Raw genomic sequence first — 16,600 nt, forward strand, 5'->3', positions numbered from 1 at the left:
AGGTGTTAATAGTAGGCTTTTGACGTACCGTATTTTAGACGGTCTTGAATGTAGGATTGCATCCATGTTTTAAATAATGAGTTGTTGATCGAACTAGCGTGATGCACTCCCTGCATTGTTTTAAATTTTGAAAAAATTTCCTACCCATTTTCCACAACGTTTATTAAATGTTTATGAAAAATACGGAATGTCACAATTTCTCTCTATTGTTTTTATGTATATAATATAATAATACATTTTGTGAAAGCTATATATAGTGGAATGAGCAATGGGACATTCACCTCCCCACTCAATCTCCATTATGTACACAATAATTTTAGTTTATTGTAATCATTAATATTGTCGTCAATTTTTCCCATTCGATTTCTCAATTTTGAAACGTTTGTAAGATGATCGGTTGGTGGTAGAAAATTCTAGAAACAAAATATTAATCTTTAATGATTAATTTAGGCATACTGACTAAATAAGTACATAATCAATAATTATTATATACAAAGACATAATTATAAAAATATCTTAACGTGAAGAATATTTATTTAGGATAAATCAAGGAAACTGCTTAAATTTTCATAGATTAATTTATTTATTTAGTAAAAATAAAAAAATATAGGAATCGAAATTTATCCATAAAATGTAATTAGGAGCCTTATTTTATTTCACTAGTAGAAATTTTTTTTATAAATATATGTATATCTAGTATATCATAAATTTGTTCATGGGTATCACACCACTTCAAGCCAGCTGTTCATACTCACTATTTTGTAATAGCTCGTGGAACCATTAATGCCAACAATTTTGAGTTTAAGCCCGCACTTATCAACATGGTTTAGTAGAACCAATTTAATGAAAGTGTCACTGACTCACTGCTGATCTTCATCTGCATTTGAGGACGTTCTTGGATATCATTGGCACGATAAAAATTAATGGTATTTTTGAAGATATTATTAGTGAAATAAATATTTATTCCTACAAAATTTCTTAAGGTTAAAAAGATTTGTTTAAAGTCTTTTGTCTTTCTTGTACTTGAAGTTTCTTGGAGATACATTTTAATATTATTTATTTCCTTAGTTAGTAGATTGAGATACTGTTGTACTTTATCATAATATTTACTTATCTTATATTTAATTGATTTGTTTCATTTCTTTGTAGATTTGATTTGATCAAATCAATAAAAATCCTACGCCTACAAGGAAACAAAAAAACAAACAAGACAAGGATTGTTTCTTCCTGATCATCTATTTTCTTAGTTTTGAATTTTATAGATTGATGTTCAACCAATTTCCTCTTTGCCTCTATGTGAATTAAAATTTGGCTTATAACTCATTTAATTTAAATTTGATTTCATGTTAAATGTTAATATTTATTGTTAATTTCAAATCGGGTTTGAAAATTTATGGATTGGAACTACGAATCTTGAAATCTAATTTTGAAATTTGAGATTTTTAGTTAATTTAACTTTGAATACCTAAATTAACTACATCTAAATTAAATTAACACCCTAAATTATGAGTTCTGATAGTTTATTATGATTTTTTGGATAATTTCATAATCATATTTATAATATATGAAGGATAATTTCGTATAGTTCAATTATATTTGATTTTTTAAATTAATGCAAGAAAATTTTGTTTTAAACTGAACCTCGGTCCTCATCTTTCTTTGGACCTCCCCTGCTCCATACATTGAAATTAAAATTTGACTGTTGGATGTAATATAAGGGTACTACCCTTATGTTAACATTTCATCAGACAATACACGAAACTCTAATTTGGTGTAGTAGTTGAACTTTTGGCCAGACATTAGGAGTTCAATTCCCCCTACCAACACCTTCTTGAACTAGTCTGTCACACAAGACATGACTTGTCTAATGTGGTTTACTTGGCTAACGTACTTTGCAGGCTATTGCGTTAGTTCGGAAGTTTACCAAAAGTAGCGATTGTGGGTTCACACATCAAAAAAAGAAAATAGAAAGAAATAAGAATAGTTACTTTACATAGAGTATGCTATGCATGTAAACTTAAGACAAGCTGGAGGCCTATAAGAACATAACTCTCCTCCATTCGAAAATCGCACACGTTCTCTCAAGAAAATAATGAAAATTTCGAGAGCTCTTGGTATATAATGACATCTAATGAATGCATAATAAAGTAATCAAATTTTCTTTAAAAAAACTAATCTTATTTAATTTAACCAAAGTTTTGTACCCTTCTTAAAAAAATTAAGATAAAATATAAATATCTACCAAAAATTTAGACTTTCAAAAAATTAAATATTATTATTATTATTATATATATATTAAAAATTTGTGTGTATTTTAAAATAGTATAATAATAAAACAAATATATAGTTTAAGGTTGTGATTGAATTAAAGATTCGGAGTTAAGCCAATATTCGAGAGAAAGATAGCTATTTGATTTGAAATTCATTTCCAAGTGAATTTGCCAAAACAATCAAGTGAATATGTTATTATGAATTTGAAGTCAATAATTTCAAACTCATCAATCCAAAATACAACCTAATAGTAATAGTTATTCAAAAGTATAAATTCCGGAGTAGCTCAGAATCCTATATATATATAACGAAAGTTATATCCAAGGTACTTCAAAGTTTACAATACTACATTTGTTCCCTTGGGGAATCAACTTCTACAACATATTCTTTACACAAACATGGTCATGTTAGATTACCCGTGGAGAAAAAATCAAAATGTAAAATCTTCTCTCTTAGCACATAAAAATCCAGCACTGAGCTGCAGAAACCATACTCGACTTTGAAGAGTTGACCCATTTTTTACCTTTTTTTACGCCTCTTAGTTCCAGAACAATCCGAGCAGTACCATTTTCCCTTTGGTTGCTCTTTAAGGCCAACACACCCATAGTGAAACCATTCGATCTTGCACTGCAAACAGAAAACCTGATTCCGTTGGAACAATGCTAGGGAAAATCAATAGTGAAACTACGTGTTGTAACGGTGGAACTAGAGCAATGGCTGAAGGGATGAAGCTAAAAGTATAAACATTGAAGCAGACAAACTCGCTTTGTGCGTGTGTGTGGGTAAAACACAAAATATATGAACTTATGGAGAATTTGGGGGGTAGGTGATAACTGTCCCTGCCAGCCCTCTCTAATCCTGACAATGATGCTTGGGAAAAATAAAAAAGGAAGTTATAGGATTGTAGCATACATCAGGATTGTCGCATGCAACCATTTCTCCATAGCTCACTTGATTGCAGAAACAATACGTTGGTTCGTTAGGATCAACTGGTAGATCCAACTCCATACTCGTATTTGCCGCTGTTGTTACTGCAGCAGCCATGGAGGCAGCAGCATTTGCAGTTGCAAGGCGTGTTCTGCATAAAGATGGTTTATTTTGGTTAAAAGCTTAGTTCATAAAAAAGGATTGGGATGTCTATAATAAGAATTATAAAAGAGAATGCTTCTAGACGACAAAATGGACGGATTATATCATGCAAAAAATAATCTTTATGGAAGAAAAACAAACGTTTGCAAAAGGGAGTACAGGACGGAGAATGATAACATTATCTTTTAGACAAGCATACCACATGGCACATACAGTTTTCTATTTTTATGAGCATACCATGTGCAGTTGAACCATATAATATTTTTGAAGCAGAATGGATCCAAGGTAGTAAGAAATTACTTTTTACGCCCTCTATTACTAGTTTCGCCAGACCTTCCAGCTTTAACATTGTTATCAACCGTTGAAGGTGAAGATACAGTTGAGGACATGGTATCTTTTTCTGCAACATTTGACATCAATAACATAATCTTTTAAAAAGTATCCCTTAGGTTCAATAATCGTGCAGAAAGCGAATTGAGCATGCATGAAACAAATCCAAACAGGAAAGATGTAAAACTTGCAAATCACAATACCGCGCCGAAGATCTTCATCAAATTTCTTCAGATATTGATCTAGGTGTTGAATATGGGAATCCACCTGTTGGATGAAAAGACATCACTATCTAGGAAAGGATAGCATAACATAAAAATATGGATGACATTAATTAGATGCCAAACCTCGATTTTACAATAATATTTCCAAGAAATAAAAGAAAATTGACAAGGATAAATGCAGATGTTTAAGAGATCAGTTTGGGTGCCATGTAGTTTGTCCTGTTATCGGTTTTAATGGATCAAAAAGGAAATAATTAATGGATATAAATATCCACAAGCCTTATTCTTCTTCTTTTCTAGAGAAAATGTGGCAAGGAAAAGGTCAAGTTAAAACAACACAAAATCAAAATACATTTAGACCAACTTGACTGACGACACAAATTCTTGTTATGTTTGAATTAATTATTCCCTAATCTTAATGGTCAAGTCTGAATGCTTGTTTGTCTAAGTAATCCATTGAATAATACATAGTCAGATACTCAAGTATTCAGCATTAGATGAGGTACAATGCTATTGTTGAATATATGGTCTAATGTTGGAGGCACAAACATATAAACAGTAGAATGTACCCAAGTATGTGACAAGTGCAATGACGCCAAATACAAGGATTGAAATAAAGGTCTGTTTCATGCCCAATGCCAGTAAATGATATGGTAAATTATAGTAACAGAAAAGGAAACAATCAACGGATAGGACTGTTCACACGAAAGCACTTGCATAATTGCTAAATGTTATTGATATCACACAAAAAAATGGCTTAATTTAGGCTGCCACGACTTCTGAGGAAAAATGCAGAATATCATCATTTGGAATGTAGAGAGCTATAACATTTCCGATCAACCAAGTGATGAATTATACAACCAATTTCTTACTATAGTCCATTCTTTGCCTGAGGTAGAAGCAGAGTCCTGGCATCAATGAATTTGTTATGGAAGAGGTAAACCACCCCATCCCCACACAAACACACTCTAATATATCTTTATGTTATAGATTGCTTAAAACAAGGGAAATATACATAGTATATGCACCTGATAAATCAGGCATTATAATTTATAGGTGATGAATTTTTATGAATAAAAAAAGTAACGAAATTAAGCCAAAACAAGAAAAAAAGGATGAATGACAATCCTAAAATTGAACGGTGGATCAAAAAATTAATGGTCTGGAATGCTAAAAGAGCAACAAAGCTGAAGAAATTTCCATCCTAAGAAAAATCAGTCCTTCCATTTTACCAAATCATATGCCTGAGTAGCCAATGAAACTTTCTCGTCAGCAATCCTGGTGGCATGTTTTTGCTCATCCAAAGCTTCATCCGAGAATTTGAGTAGAGAAGAATTTGGCATGATGTTACCGGACTTAATACCCCGCTTCATATCAGCTAGTTCTTGCTCACAACGCTGCTCATTTTGCCGCTGTACTTCTGTTGAACAAAATAGAAGGGATAATGCAGATACAAGAAAGAAGTGGCTCCAAAACATTTAAGTTCAAATATTTTGTTTCACGTGGATGAAAGATGGTCTCACAATCAAACGCAAGCACACATAACATGCAATGGAAAAAACTAAAGGTTGAAATACTCATTCAATGCCTTTCATGCTCAGATTGAGAGAGCAGATGCATTTCTTGAGAGCTATTTCGCCAAGTTAATGCAAAAATGAAGGACAACAGTTGTCCAATGGAGCTCAGATTGAAGGGAAAATGCATTTCCTAAAGAGTACTTCGCCCACTTAAATGCAAAATGAAGGACTAGATTGTCAAATGGAGCTCAGAACTGTGCTACTACACAACAGAAAAATTCAGACTTGGACATAAAAATCGACATGAAGAAGAAGAGGAGAAAATAAACAAAATTTTCGGAACTTTATCAATATAAAGATATTTAATAATAGATTGTTAATGCATAAATTGTCATGAATAAATTCCTAGTAGACAGGAATCTTTTAAGCCAGCTTGAGATGAAGAGTCCTTTGTGTGCAATTCGAAACGTGAAGTATACCAAATAATTTCTAATCCAACACTCTGCAGCCACTCTAATGCCTTGAAAACTTAATCGCTGAATGACTAATGAACGATTATGTATCATGAGTTAAAATTAATAAATCCAATTTCCCTTCAACTTTTTTAATTTAATTATCCATATTAGTGATTAAATCTCACGGTATTACATGCATTAAATGGAAAATCACCACATTCAGACTGTCTCACAAGCACTTACATATATTGAGCCACATGACACAAATAACAGATTGGTGGATGTCATAAAACCAAACACATAAGCACATAGCCTTCACATATATACAACACGAAAGACAATAAAGAATATGTGTATTTGGAATTATCAACAAAATTCCATCATTATCCAATTACAATGATAACTGCTATAACATCCTACTAAGGAGACAGAGAGGTGAAGAGAGAGAACATTTCCATAACATCAAAACTAAGAAAAAGCATATACCTTGTAGACTTCTATCTAGATCGCGTAACAGAGCATACTTCCTTTGTAGAATATTTGGTAAGGCTTCAATATCTACATATCACATAATTAACATGAGAAACTCTCAAATTAACAAAAAAACAAAGCAGTTGACAGGACAGACACAGAAAATTACCGGAGGCAGGGGAGGACGAGCTAATGGGAGTGATATAATGTATTGTTGGGTGAAATGTGGAATTTTTTTTTAAAAAAAATTTGCAATTCAAATTTGTTTTGGTGGAGGAAAGCCATCAACCCCTCACCTCTTCGGAGTGTGCACGGAACTTGACTTAGTAACAGTCACAAAAAGTGACCCACTTTTCTACTCAGAATACATAAAACGTAAATGAGGGTGAAAATTACGATCCCAGTTTTTCCAACCAAAACAAATCAAACATTCGAAAATACGAACTACCTTTTTTTAAGTTCAGATTAACAATCCCCAAAATAAAGCAATAAATGCTTAGTTAACTAACAAACAAATTGATAAATAAGCGTAATTTTGACATCAAAACACCTAGGGTTTCCTAAATCATAACACGAAGGCATGAGGAAAAATCCGTTTTCCCAGAAAAAAAATATACTTACTGGATTGAAATTCCTCAGTGAAAGACATCTCTTGCAGAAAAATATTGTGGGAATTTCAGAATTTCCCTAAACCCTAACGAACCTTCCCGCCAGGAATGAAATGGGGAATTGGGAGCACATATATTTATAAATTTCGGATCTAATAATAATAATAATTTAAATAAATGTGAAAAGGCGTGAATACCCCCAATATCTACTCATTATTTGTCATCTGCAAAAGCTTATGGTGCAGCACATATCTTTTACTATTTATTAAGGTTGAGAATAGTAGAGTAACTAATGGTGTCTTGGTCTAATTTTTAAACTACCTGAATTACCCTCACCTTACAAAACTACACTCACCCCACTTCTCCACAATTTCACGTTTCTAAATTCAACTGCCAACTAATCCACATTCTTTTTTCCCTCCCAAACTCCAAACATATTCATTCATCTTTCCTTTTAAAAAAAAAAAAATTTCTTATTTTTCGGATCTAGGTGAGATCTCTTTTTAAACCCAACACAAAAATTATACTCATTTTTTTTAATTTCTGACAAATTTAGAAAAAAAAAACTATTTTTTTCGTTGATTTTGTTCATATTTTTTATTGCACACGCATTTGCTAGTGTTAACTAAATTTGGGTTTGATTGTATTAGTCATGTTTGTTGGAATTTTATTTCTGGTTAGAGCATCCACAACCCTTGTCATTAATAACACCAATAACACCCTCCACATCATCAAAAGTCATGGGCCCTACTGTTAATAACACATCCTTCTTTTCACCCACAATCCTATTAACATTAACACTCATTATTTATAGGTCCCACATTCCACTCAACAATATAAAATTAATTTATACTAAATAAATTCATTCTCTTTACATTTTATAATATATTTAAAATTATAATATTAATTTTTAAATTTTAATTTAATTAATTTAAAAAATACAAAAATAAAATTATTTTAATATATTTATTCAATACAACGAAATTATGAAATTCAAATGCAACAATAACTTTAAAAAATCACAATACAACAAAATTAAAAATAACACATACAATATTAATTCACGGATTCATGTTGTTGTAATTCCCCCAGATATGCTCCACTAATTCTGCGCGAAGTTGGTGATGAACTTGATTGTCACATAGCTCTGAATTTGTCCGAAAATAATCCTGAAAGCCTCGGTTGGAGCCTTGTATAGGTTGAGCGAGTTCATCCCCTTCATCATTGTACCAATTTGTCACGTGACCCCCCTCGTCCTCAATAATCATGTTATGCAAAATAATGCATGCTAACATTTTTTGTTTTAACTTTTTCCTATATCAATAGCGAGCTGGGCCTCTGACAATCGTCCACCGAGATTGGAGCACCCCAAATGCCCGCTCGACATCTTTTCTTGCAGATTCCTGTCTTTCCGTAAACAATTTTCTCTTGGGATCCTCCGGGCAAGGAAAAGACTTAACGAAAATAGCCCACTCGGGATATATTCCATCTGTTAAATAATAACCTTTCGTATATGTAGTGTCGTTCATCGTGAAATTAACCTCCGACGCATTTTCTTGCAAGACGTTGTTGAAGATTGAAGATTCATATAACACGTTGATATCGTTGCGTGAACCGGCGACCCCAAAGAAGGCATGCCAAATCCACAAGTCATGAGACGCGAACGCCTCAAGCACAATTGTTGGTGACCCATGTCCCCTTGTAAATTTACCTTTCCAAGCAACCGGACAATTTTTTCATTTCCAATGCATACAATCAAGGCTACCCAACATGTCAGGAAAGTCGTGTCTATCATCATGCATTTGAAGAAGACGTTGAACATCATCAGCATTTGGTCTTCTTAAGTACCTATCACCAAATATTTCAACCAAGTATTCGCAAAACATGAAAAGACACCTGATGGCAGTGGATTCACCCATACGTAGGTACTCGTCAAGATGATCGGCAGGGACTCCGTATGCTAGTTGACAAATCGCAGTGGTGCATTTTTGTAGTGGTGACAACCCTTTTCTTCGCACAACATCTTCCCTTTGTTGAAAAAACGTCGAATGATTCTCTAAGGCAGTCTGTCACGCCCCGAAACTGGGCCTAGTTGACATCGACGTTGTTTAACAATTTAACATTGAAACAACAAGTCTCGTAGTACAAATCTTTCCAAAAACCAGTCTATTTCATAAACCATAACTGTTTTTTTACAGTGAAAAACACAAGTGCGGAAGCAATTAACGTAGTAAGAAATAAGACTGAAATAAATTTTTGAATTTTCGTATCTTGAACTTGATCACCAACCCCAAAATGCGTGTTGTTCATCATCTTCCAACTCATCTTCGCCCGTATCTGGGGAGGGAAGTAAGGGGGTGAGTGTTTTGGGAAACACTTAGCAAGTGGGGGCCAATCGTACACACAAATATCGAATATATATACATGATACGAATTCAATAGGAGTCAAGACAGGAGACAAACAGAATACAAAACAAAGAATCAAGACATATCATAACCGAATCATAACTTATACATGGCACTGTTATTCATCTCGTTAATCCTGGCTACTGATCAGTTCCTAATTGTTACTTAATGTGAGACCTCGATTCTAATCATCTAAACTCGGGATAAACAATAATTAAGCAAACAAGGTCCAAGATTAAAAACAAAGGAATTTTTTTTGTTTTTACAGGGAGGGACGCGCGGGCGCGCATAACGCCCTGTCCGGGCCTGAGAGAGAGTGAAGGACGCGCGGGCGCGCCTTTTGGGCTGCGCGGGCGCGCATGGCCTGCTGTTTCTGCTCTAAAAATGACTCCAAAAGTGTAATATCATACCCAGAAGGACTCTAACATGATCCAACTAATACTTTTCCAACAACGAGGTATTCAAATACATAAAAAGTGTAGAACATGCATCAATCTAAGTTCCACAATCCAAAATACAAATCGAGTTCGAATACAATTTAAGTTCAATTACATAATTGACTTCTACACAACAAGGCCTCACTCTATCAACTCGACCACCTAGCCATGCGATCTCTGACTCGGTCCTGCCCCACCTGTTGCCAAACACACATACAAAGACAAGACAACAGCCGGATAATTCGGTGAGAATATAATTCCCAGTAAAAGAGACAAACATGCATATCAAATAATATATCAAAACATGATACATATATACAAGACAAGCAATTCCAAAAATCATCTCAAAAACTCAATTCAAATGCATAATGCAATGCATGTCTTTAAAATATGAGATTATCAAGTCCGGATAATCAAGAAATTGCTGCTTTTGCTTTTGGGGATCCCGAGGATGAGATCACGTAAACAACTCACCTACTCTCCCGATCGAGGTGGTGCTACGTATCTTCATCCTCTAGACTTTGGTGCGACTATAAGGAGTATGCTAGCACTAGGTGAAACGGCTACACCTAGGCCACTCACAATATAGCCCCCAAAACGTCTAACATAATAGAGCCGTCCTGCCCACTGAAATCAAGGATTCTTAGCTCAAGATGAATGCAATGCAAACATAACTCAATCAACTAAATTCAAGTAGAAGAAAATAACGTGCAAGTATGTGATTCTTCGGAACACTCGAATCATGTCGGATTCGAGTCACTCGGTCCATTCAAGTCTAAATCATCTTATACCTCTTTCAAACGTCGATGCTCCAACCTGAAAACAACAACAATTCCTCAATCAAGATTCAATCAAACTTCCTCAATCGATAATAAGAAATCGATACTATACCGGCTACAATATTCAAACAGTTTCAACTCCTACAACCTCGCAACTCAACGACCTTCAAACAATCTATAAAAGAAGTAATAAAGGCTCGAGATTACATACAACTCAAACGAACACTTGGCTCAAACAATTCAACCCGATTGACAAAACAAAACTCAAAGCGGCGGCATAACGGCTGTATTATGATCAAACCAGAAACGCAGACAACATAATATCAATCCAAACAACTCTTATCAATCAACATTCAACCATAACAATCCAATTCCAACAAATCATAAAAACTCAACTTTCGAAAATCCCTTCAAAAATCATAACAAATCCGAACGACGCTCTATTTCGAAACCGACAGATAATAAATGATCAGAACTCTGCCAAGAACAACATACTCAACTCTCGAACGATTCTAACAACATCCGAAAAATAGAATGAATCTGATAGTAGAAAAACTTACGATAGAACGAAGCTCTCGCAGCCATGATCGCTAATCTGCCTTCAAAAATAAATTCTAACGGCCGGATCGAGCTCGGACTGAAATCCAAAAGCTTGAAACTCACTTTGAGTTCTTCAATGGAGGAGGCGGGTTGGAGGAAGGAGATGGGATGAAAGAATGAGTCAAATCCCTCTTAAATATCTAACAAAACCTATATTTTCATTTTAGTCCCTGAAAATTCCAAAATTTTCAAAATAGACCCTGATCAAAATCAAGTCGGCTCTTGAACTCTGTAATATCCGATTATCTCAAATAAAGTCGATTAAGATAATTTAGGGCGTTACACTCCTCTAAGGGGACGAGGCCTTAAACGGTTATTATAACCCACCGCATCAGGGCCTTATTATATTATGTTTTCGGGATTTCCTTACCATTTCTTAATTTGAATCCTAACAGTGCATTTCAAGATCTCATTGCATAACAGAGGAATCGTACAGAACAAAACATGAAACGAAATCAAAGGACATGAAACGAGGAATGTACGATCGAGTTTTCAAAACAGGAACATCATTCTTTTAAAAATATATTTATTCATATCTTATCATAATGACCATGGGATTTTACTGGTTTTGGGCTCCCTCTGGGGTCTTTTCCTATAAACGGGCTCCCTCTGGGGCCTTTTCCCATGCATGAGCTCCCTTTGAGGCCTTTTCCCGTACACAGGCTCCCTCTGGGGCTTTTTCCCTCACACGCTTTTTCCAATGCGCCATTATTCAAATTAGAATCATCACAAACGAACATATCACATGGGTATCAATTGGAACGAAAATGACATAATGAATCTGAACAAAGGCTTAGCAAAGGAATGCATAACGAATCATAAGGTACTTCAAAATGAAGCATAACAAAGGATTCATGCGGAACGAAAAATATACGGAATCAAAAGACATAAAACAAAAAGTGTACGATCAAAACTTTAAACGGATACTTGGTGATTTCAAACAAGAATAAGCCCAAACAAAGATTTCGATGGTTTCTTATAATAATGCTTAGATAATCAAAATGAACAAAAAGAGTCCAATAGAAACAAGACTCAATGATTTCCATCGAATTGAAATAAAGATGGCTTAAAAAAACAAAAACCCACTTACATTATTTTTGGATTTGTATGCAACAAAATTTAGTTAAATTGCAGAAGTATTTTCGAAATATTGAACCGTCGGATCAACCACAAATTTTGTCAGCACGTTCATAAGGATGTGAAAAAGATAATGAACAGTGAAGATTGGCTTTGAAGATCATTTGATACAATTTCTGGTCGACGAACTGGATTCGCTCCCTTCTCGCCTAGAATCTGCCACTTATTATTGCGAAGGCCTTTTACGTAAATCTAACCGTTGGATTGAGTTGAAACCTGGACAGAATATGTATAACATAAATAGGTATATTGTGAACGGTGGAGATTGGATTTCAAAGTCATATGGGGTGACAAAAAAATCAGTACAATGGACTTTGAAATGCTTCTTGGTTGTGATTTTTCACTCAACCTTTGGGAGTATTTATAGGCAACTTAGATCAGCTGAATGGTCATGGTTTAAGGCCATTAACTCCCATTTTAATGTCATTATCAGCCATGAATTGGGCTGTTACAAACCTTGATCATGACTCTTCAATTTCTACATTGATGTTAGCCTTTCAACTCCTTGTAATGTTACCAAAAAAAAACTGAATCTTCACACAGTCACTATGAGAAGGAATAACTCTCTTCGCATTCGAAACTGTCTTAGAAATATTCCGTCATGATACACTGGGTTTGTAGAGAAATAATCATTGACGAGCCTCTCATGACCGGCTTCACGATTTCTTTGGATGAACCTTATTCTTCTGTGTGTTTCTCTCCTCTGATATGCTTCCATAACTTGTTGGTGTTGTTGAAGTACCATTAACATCATTTCTTCTACCGGATCATCATCTTGCTCATCGATTTGAACATGTACTTCTTCTTCGCTTGTCGAGCTGGATTTTGAGCTAGAGCTATCTGTAGAATGAGACATGTTCGGAGGAAATATGTTGTTGTATATGTGTTTGTGAAAGGTATCTTATTGAAATGCAAATCTCTTAGCACAACGTGTATATAAATAAAGGATATCTTGCAATGACTAGTTTTCAACGGCTATTTTGCAACGACTAGTTTCTAACGGCTAGTTTGCAACGGATAGTTTCTAACGACTAGTTTGCAACGGATAGTTTAATACATTCATCAACTTTTTCAAATTTTATACTTTAATGTATATTCTTTATTTTTATATTATTTTAATAAAAAAAGCCTATAAAATTGATTATAGTAGATACCTAGCGTGGCTTGCATTCTTAGAGAATCCAAATAACTTGAACAATCCAACAACTCAAATAATTATACAAATTCCACCATCTTTTCTTTCCTTTTTCGTTCTATCTTTCTTTTATCAAACTCATTTGGCTTCAAAGATAAGATTATTTGCTTAGAACCATCAATTTACATATCTTTGAAAACTATTAATTAACTCAAAATATTTTGAAAATAAAATTTTGTTTATTTCGAAAAAAGTTTTAAGTTATTTTATTTTTCTTCATTTAGTTCAATCTAATAAGTCAAGTCGTTGGATAATTAAAAATTTAATATTACTAGTTTGTAAAGACTAGATTTCAAAGTTGATAAAAAAATTTAAATCACAGTAATTGGAACCACAATAATTAAACATTATAATCACTCGAAAAGCAAATAATTAAAAATTACAATCACTCGAAACCACAATAATAATTAAAAATTACAATCACTCGGAAATATAGTAATTCTACATTACAATCACTCGAAAATACAATAACTAAACAATACAATCACTCCGAAATGCAATAATTAAACAATACAATCAATCAAAATACGCAAACAATTTAGATATTCCACCTCGACCTGATATCCTTGCACAGACATTCATGTATGATAATTTGCTCCGTAGTCTTTTGCGAGGTGTCTTTGTTTAAGATCTCGTACCCCTTCAACTTCAATCGACGATTCTTAGCCTCTGCATTGGACAAGGAAGCTTTTGCCTTAATCTCCTCTACTTCAAGTTTTTTCTGTTTCAGATTGACTTCAGACTTCTTTACATTTGTGTACTCATTGAACTTTGAAAAAATATTGTCATAGTTTACTGTCAGATACTCCATGGTCGATTTGACTTTGTCTTTTCCCTTTTTTTTTGCTGCCTTCTGACCCATTGGACGATCATGTTCGTCATCAAGATCTATGCTCACATTTTGGTTGGAGGATGTGTTGCTTGCTCCTGACTCGGAGGTTCTCGTCTTCTTTGTGGCCACAAAGTGATCATCGGATTGTGGAGTAAACATTGGACGATCCTTGACAATTCTCCACACATCGAGGTTGAATGCAACGCCATTGTTTTTCTCGCGATATTTTTCATATGCAAACCTAAATATATCTTCGTCACTATGACCACTACGATATAAGCTGTAAATACTATTGTAATTTGCATTGAATCGATTTACCTTCTTCTGGATTGTATTGTGCCAACGAGATCGTATAACATTTTCACTTCTGTTGTTTGAACCTAAAGGACGATTTTCATTGTAATAGCCAGCGACACGTCCCCAAAAAGCATCCGCCTTCTGATCTTTTCCGATTATTGGATCATCACTAATTGTGACAAAACTTCGTGCCAAGACCTAATTCTCCTCTTCATTTTCTCCCTTCTCTTCAATACAATATTATTTTAAATCCGGAATGGATGAAAATATGAGGGCAATGTTTTCAAATTGGTTGAATTCTACACAAAACCCGCAAGAAAATTCATCTTCCCAAAATCCACAAATTCTACCAACTTATCAATATCCAAATCAATTTCCAAATATGCAGTATCCTCCACAAAATTTTCAAAATTTCCAAGGATTTGGAAATTTTATGAATCATCCAAATTATGCCCCCCGAGGTGTACATCATCCGCTTCCAGCCGAGTATTGGCAAAATATCAGTCATCCACAGTTCACGCCGCCGGTTATGCAAGGCTATGGTAGCCCACACACAACTGGTGTGCATTTTTCAGCTCCGATTCCGAATGAACCTGCAACTCCGACTTTGTCCCGGAGACTCAACTATCCAATCTTGAGTCCCCAATCGAGGTGTTCAATGTAGAAAAACACATTTCAAATGCTGAGGGTATGAAAAAGTGTTCAACTTGAACAAAGGTTGAAGTGTCGAGAGATTGAATGCATTTTTGTGTCAACATTAGTGAGTATTTATAGATGAGTATTCATACTAGCCGTTAACTAGCCGTTACAATTTTTTTAATTTAATTAAAATTTAATAAAAATTAAATATTTAAAAAAATTTGAATGTTCAAAAATTAACCTGTTGGACTCATTTTAGATATTCCTACAAATAATACCGTTTATACATATTTAAATAATAAAATAAATAAAAATAATAAAAATAATTCAGGTACAGACGCAGGGCTTTATAGATGAGTATTCATACTAGCCGTTAACTAGTTGTTACAATTTTTTTGTAATTTAATTAAAATTTAATAAAAATTAAATATTAAAAAATTTTGATTGTTCAAAAATTAATCCGTTGGACTCATTTCAGATATTCCTACAAATAATACCGTTTATACATATTTAAATAATAAAATAAATAAAAATAATAAAAATAATTCAGGTGCAGACGCGGGGCTTTATAGATGAGTATTCATACTAGCCGTTAACTAGCTGTTACAATTTTTTTTGTAATTTAATTAAAATTTAATAAAAATTAAATATTAAAAAATTTTGAATGTTCAAAAATTAATCTGTTGGACTCATTTCAGATATTCCTACAAATAATACCGTTTATACATATTTAAATAATAAAAAAACAAAAAAAATAATAATAAAAAAAATAATTTAGGTGCAGACGCGGGCCCATTTACTCTCTTTAAATGCGCGTGGACACAAAGAGTCTGGGCGTGCATGCACGCGCAGATTTCAAAAAAAAGAAAAGAAAATGGAGATGGGCGTTCACAACCATGAACGCCCATCTCCTCTCTCCTCCAGGTGGGTGTTAATAACACCCACCCACAACGCCCAATAATGGGAATGAGCATTATTTCGGCATTAATAACACCCAAATAATGCCCATTGCAGATGCTCTTATCCCTCTTGGCCTCAAGAGGTTGTATCTTTGGATACTAGAGTTTAAATGCAATGTTTTTTTCTAAAAAAACAAAAACAAACAAACGTAAGTCGTAAACTCGCAACAAACGATTTTAATTCAAATCCATCAATAAATTAATTAACATATTATAATTAATTAATATAATATACAAAAATTTAAGGATAATTATCAAAATTTAAAAATAATTGCAAAAATTTTGTGATTTTTTTTTAAAAATTATATAGTTGTTGTGAAAAAGTAAAAATTTATGGTAAAAAATAAAAATTTC

The 16,600-nt window shown here is 33.8% G+C and overlaps 3 protein-coding genes across 4 annotated transcripts; all 3 read right to left on the reverse strand.

Moving 5' to 3' along the window:
- Positions 1–2,531: 2,531 nt before the first annotated feature.
- Positions 2,532–7,084, reverse strand: LOC140873262 (PHD finger protein ING1). Of its 2 annotated transcripts, none has more exons than XM_073276340.1 (7): positions 6,979–7,084; positions 6,373–6,444; positions 5,147–5,334; positions 3,894–3,957; positions 3,661–3,760; positions 3,184–3,349; positions 2,532–2,898 (listed from the first exon to the last, which is right to left on the reverse strand). In XM_073276340.1, exons 1-7 carry the CDS (start codon positions 7,004–7,006, stop codon positions 2,791–2,793), a joined length of 726 nt encoding a protein of 241 aa, XP_073132441.1. In that variant the 5' UTR covers positions 7,007–7,084; the 3' UTR covers positions 2,532–2,790. The 2 variants fall into 2 exon arrangements, with proteins under 2 accessions (XP_073132441.1, XP_073132442.1); XM_073276341.1 differs by lacking the exon at positions 6,979–7,084 and adding an exon at positions 6,527–6,588.
- A 1,200-nt stretch (positions 7,085–8,284) lies between these two features.
- On the reverse strand, positions 8,285–13,180 carry LOC140873087 (uncharacterized). Its single transcript, XM_073276070.1, has 3 exons — positions 12,872–13,180; positions 8,731–9,031; positions 8,285–8,676 (listed from the first exon to the last, which is right to left on the reverse strand). Exons 1-3 carry the CDS (start codon positions 13,178–13,180, stop codon positions 8,285–8,287), a joined length of 1,002 nt encoding a protein of 333 aa, XP_073132171.1.
- Positions 13,181–14,057: 877 nt separating this feature from the next.
- Positions 14,058–15,541, reverse strand: LOC140873088 (glutathione S-transferase T2-like). The gene is made up of 2 exons (XM_073276071.1): positions 15,529–15,541; positions 14,058–14,794 (listed from the first exon to the last, which is right to left on the reverse strand). Exons 1-2 carry the CDS (start codon positions 15,539–15,541, stop codon positions 14,058–14,060), a joined length of 750 nt encoding a protein of 249 aa, XP_073132172.1.
- Positions 15,542–16,600: the final 1,059 nt, after the last annotated feature.

The sequence above is a fragment of the Henckelia pumila genome, unplaced genomic scaffold, assembly GCF_033568475.1.
Source record: "Henckelia pumila isolate YLH828 unplaced genomic scaffold, ASM3356847v2 CTG_525:::fragment_3, whole genome shotgun sequence".
NCBI classification, from domain to species: Eukaryota; Viridiplantae; Streptophyta; class Magnoliopsida; order Lamiales; family Gesneriaceae; genus Henckelia; species Henckelia pumila.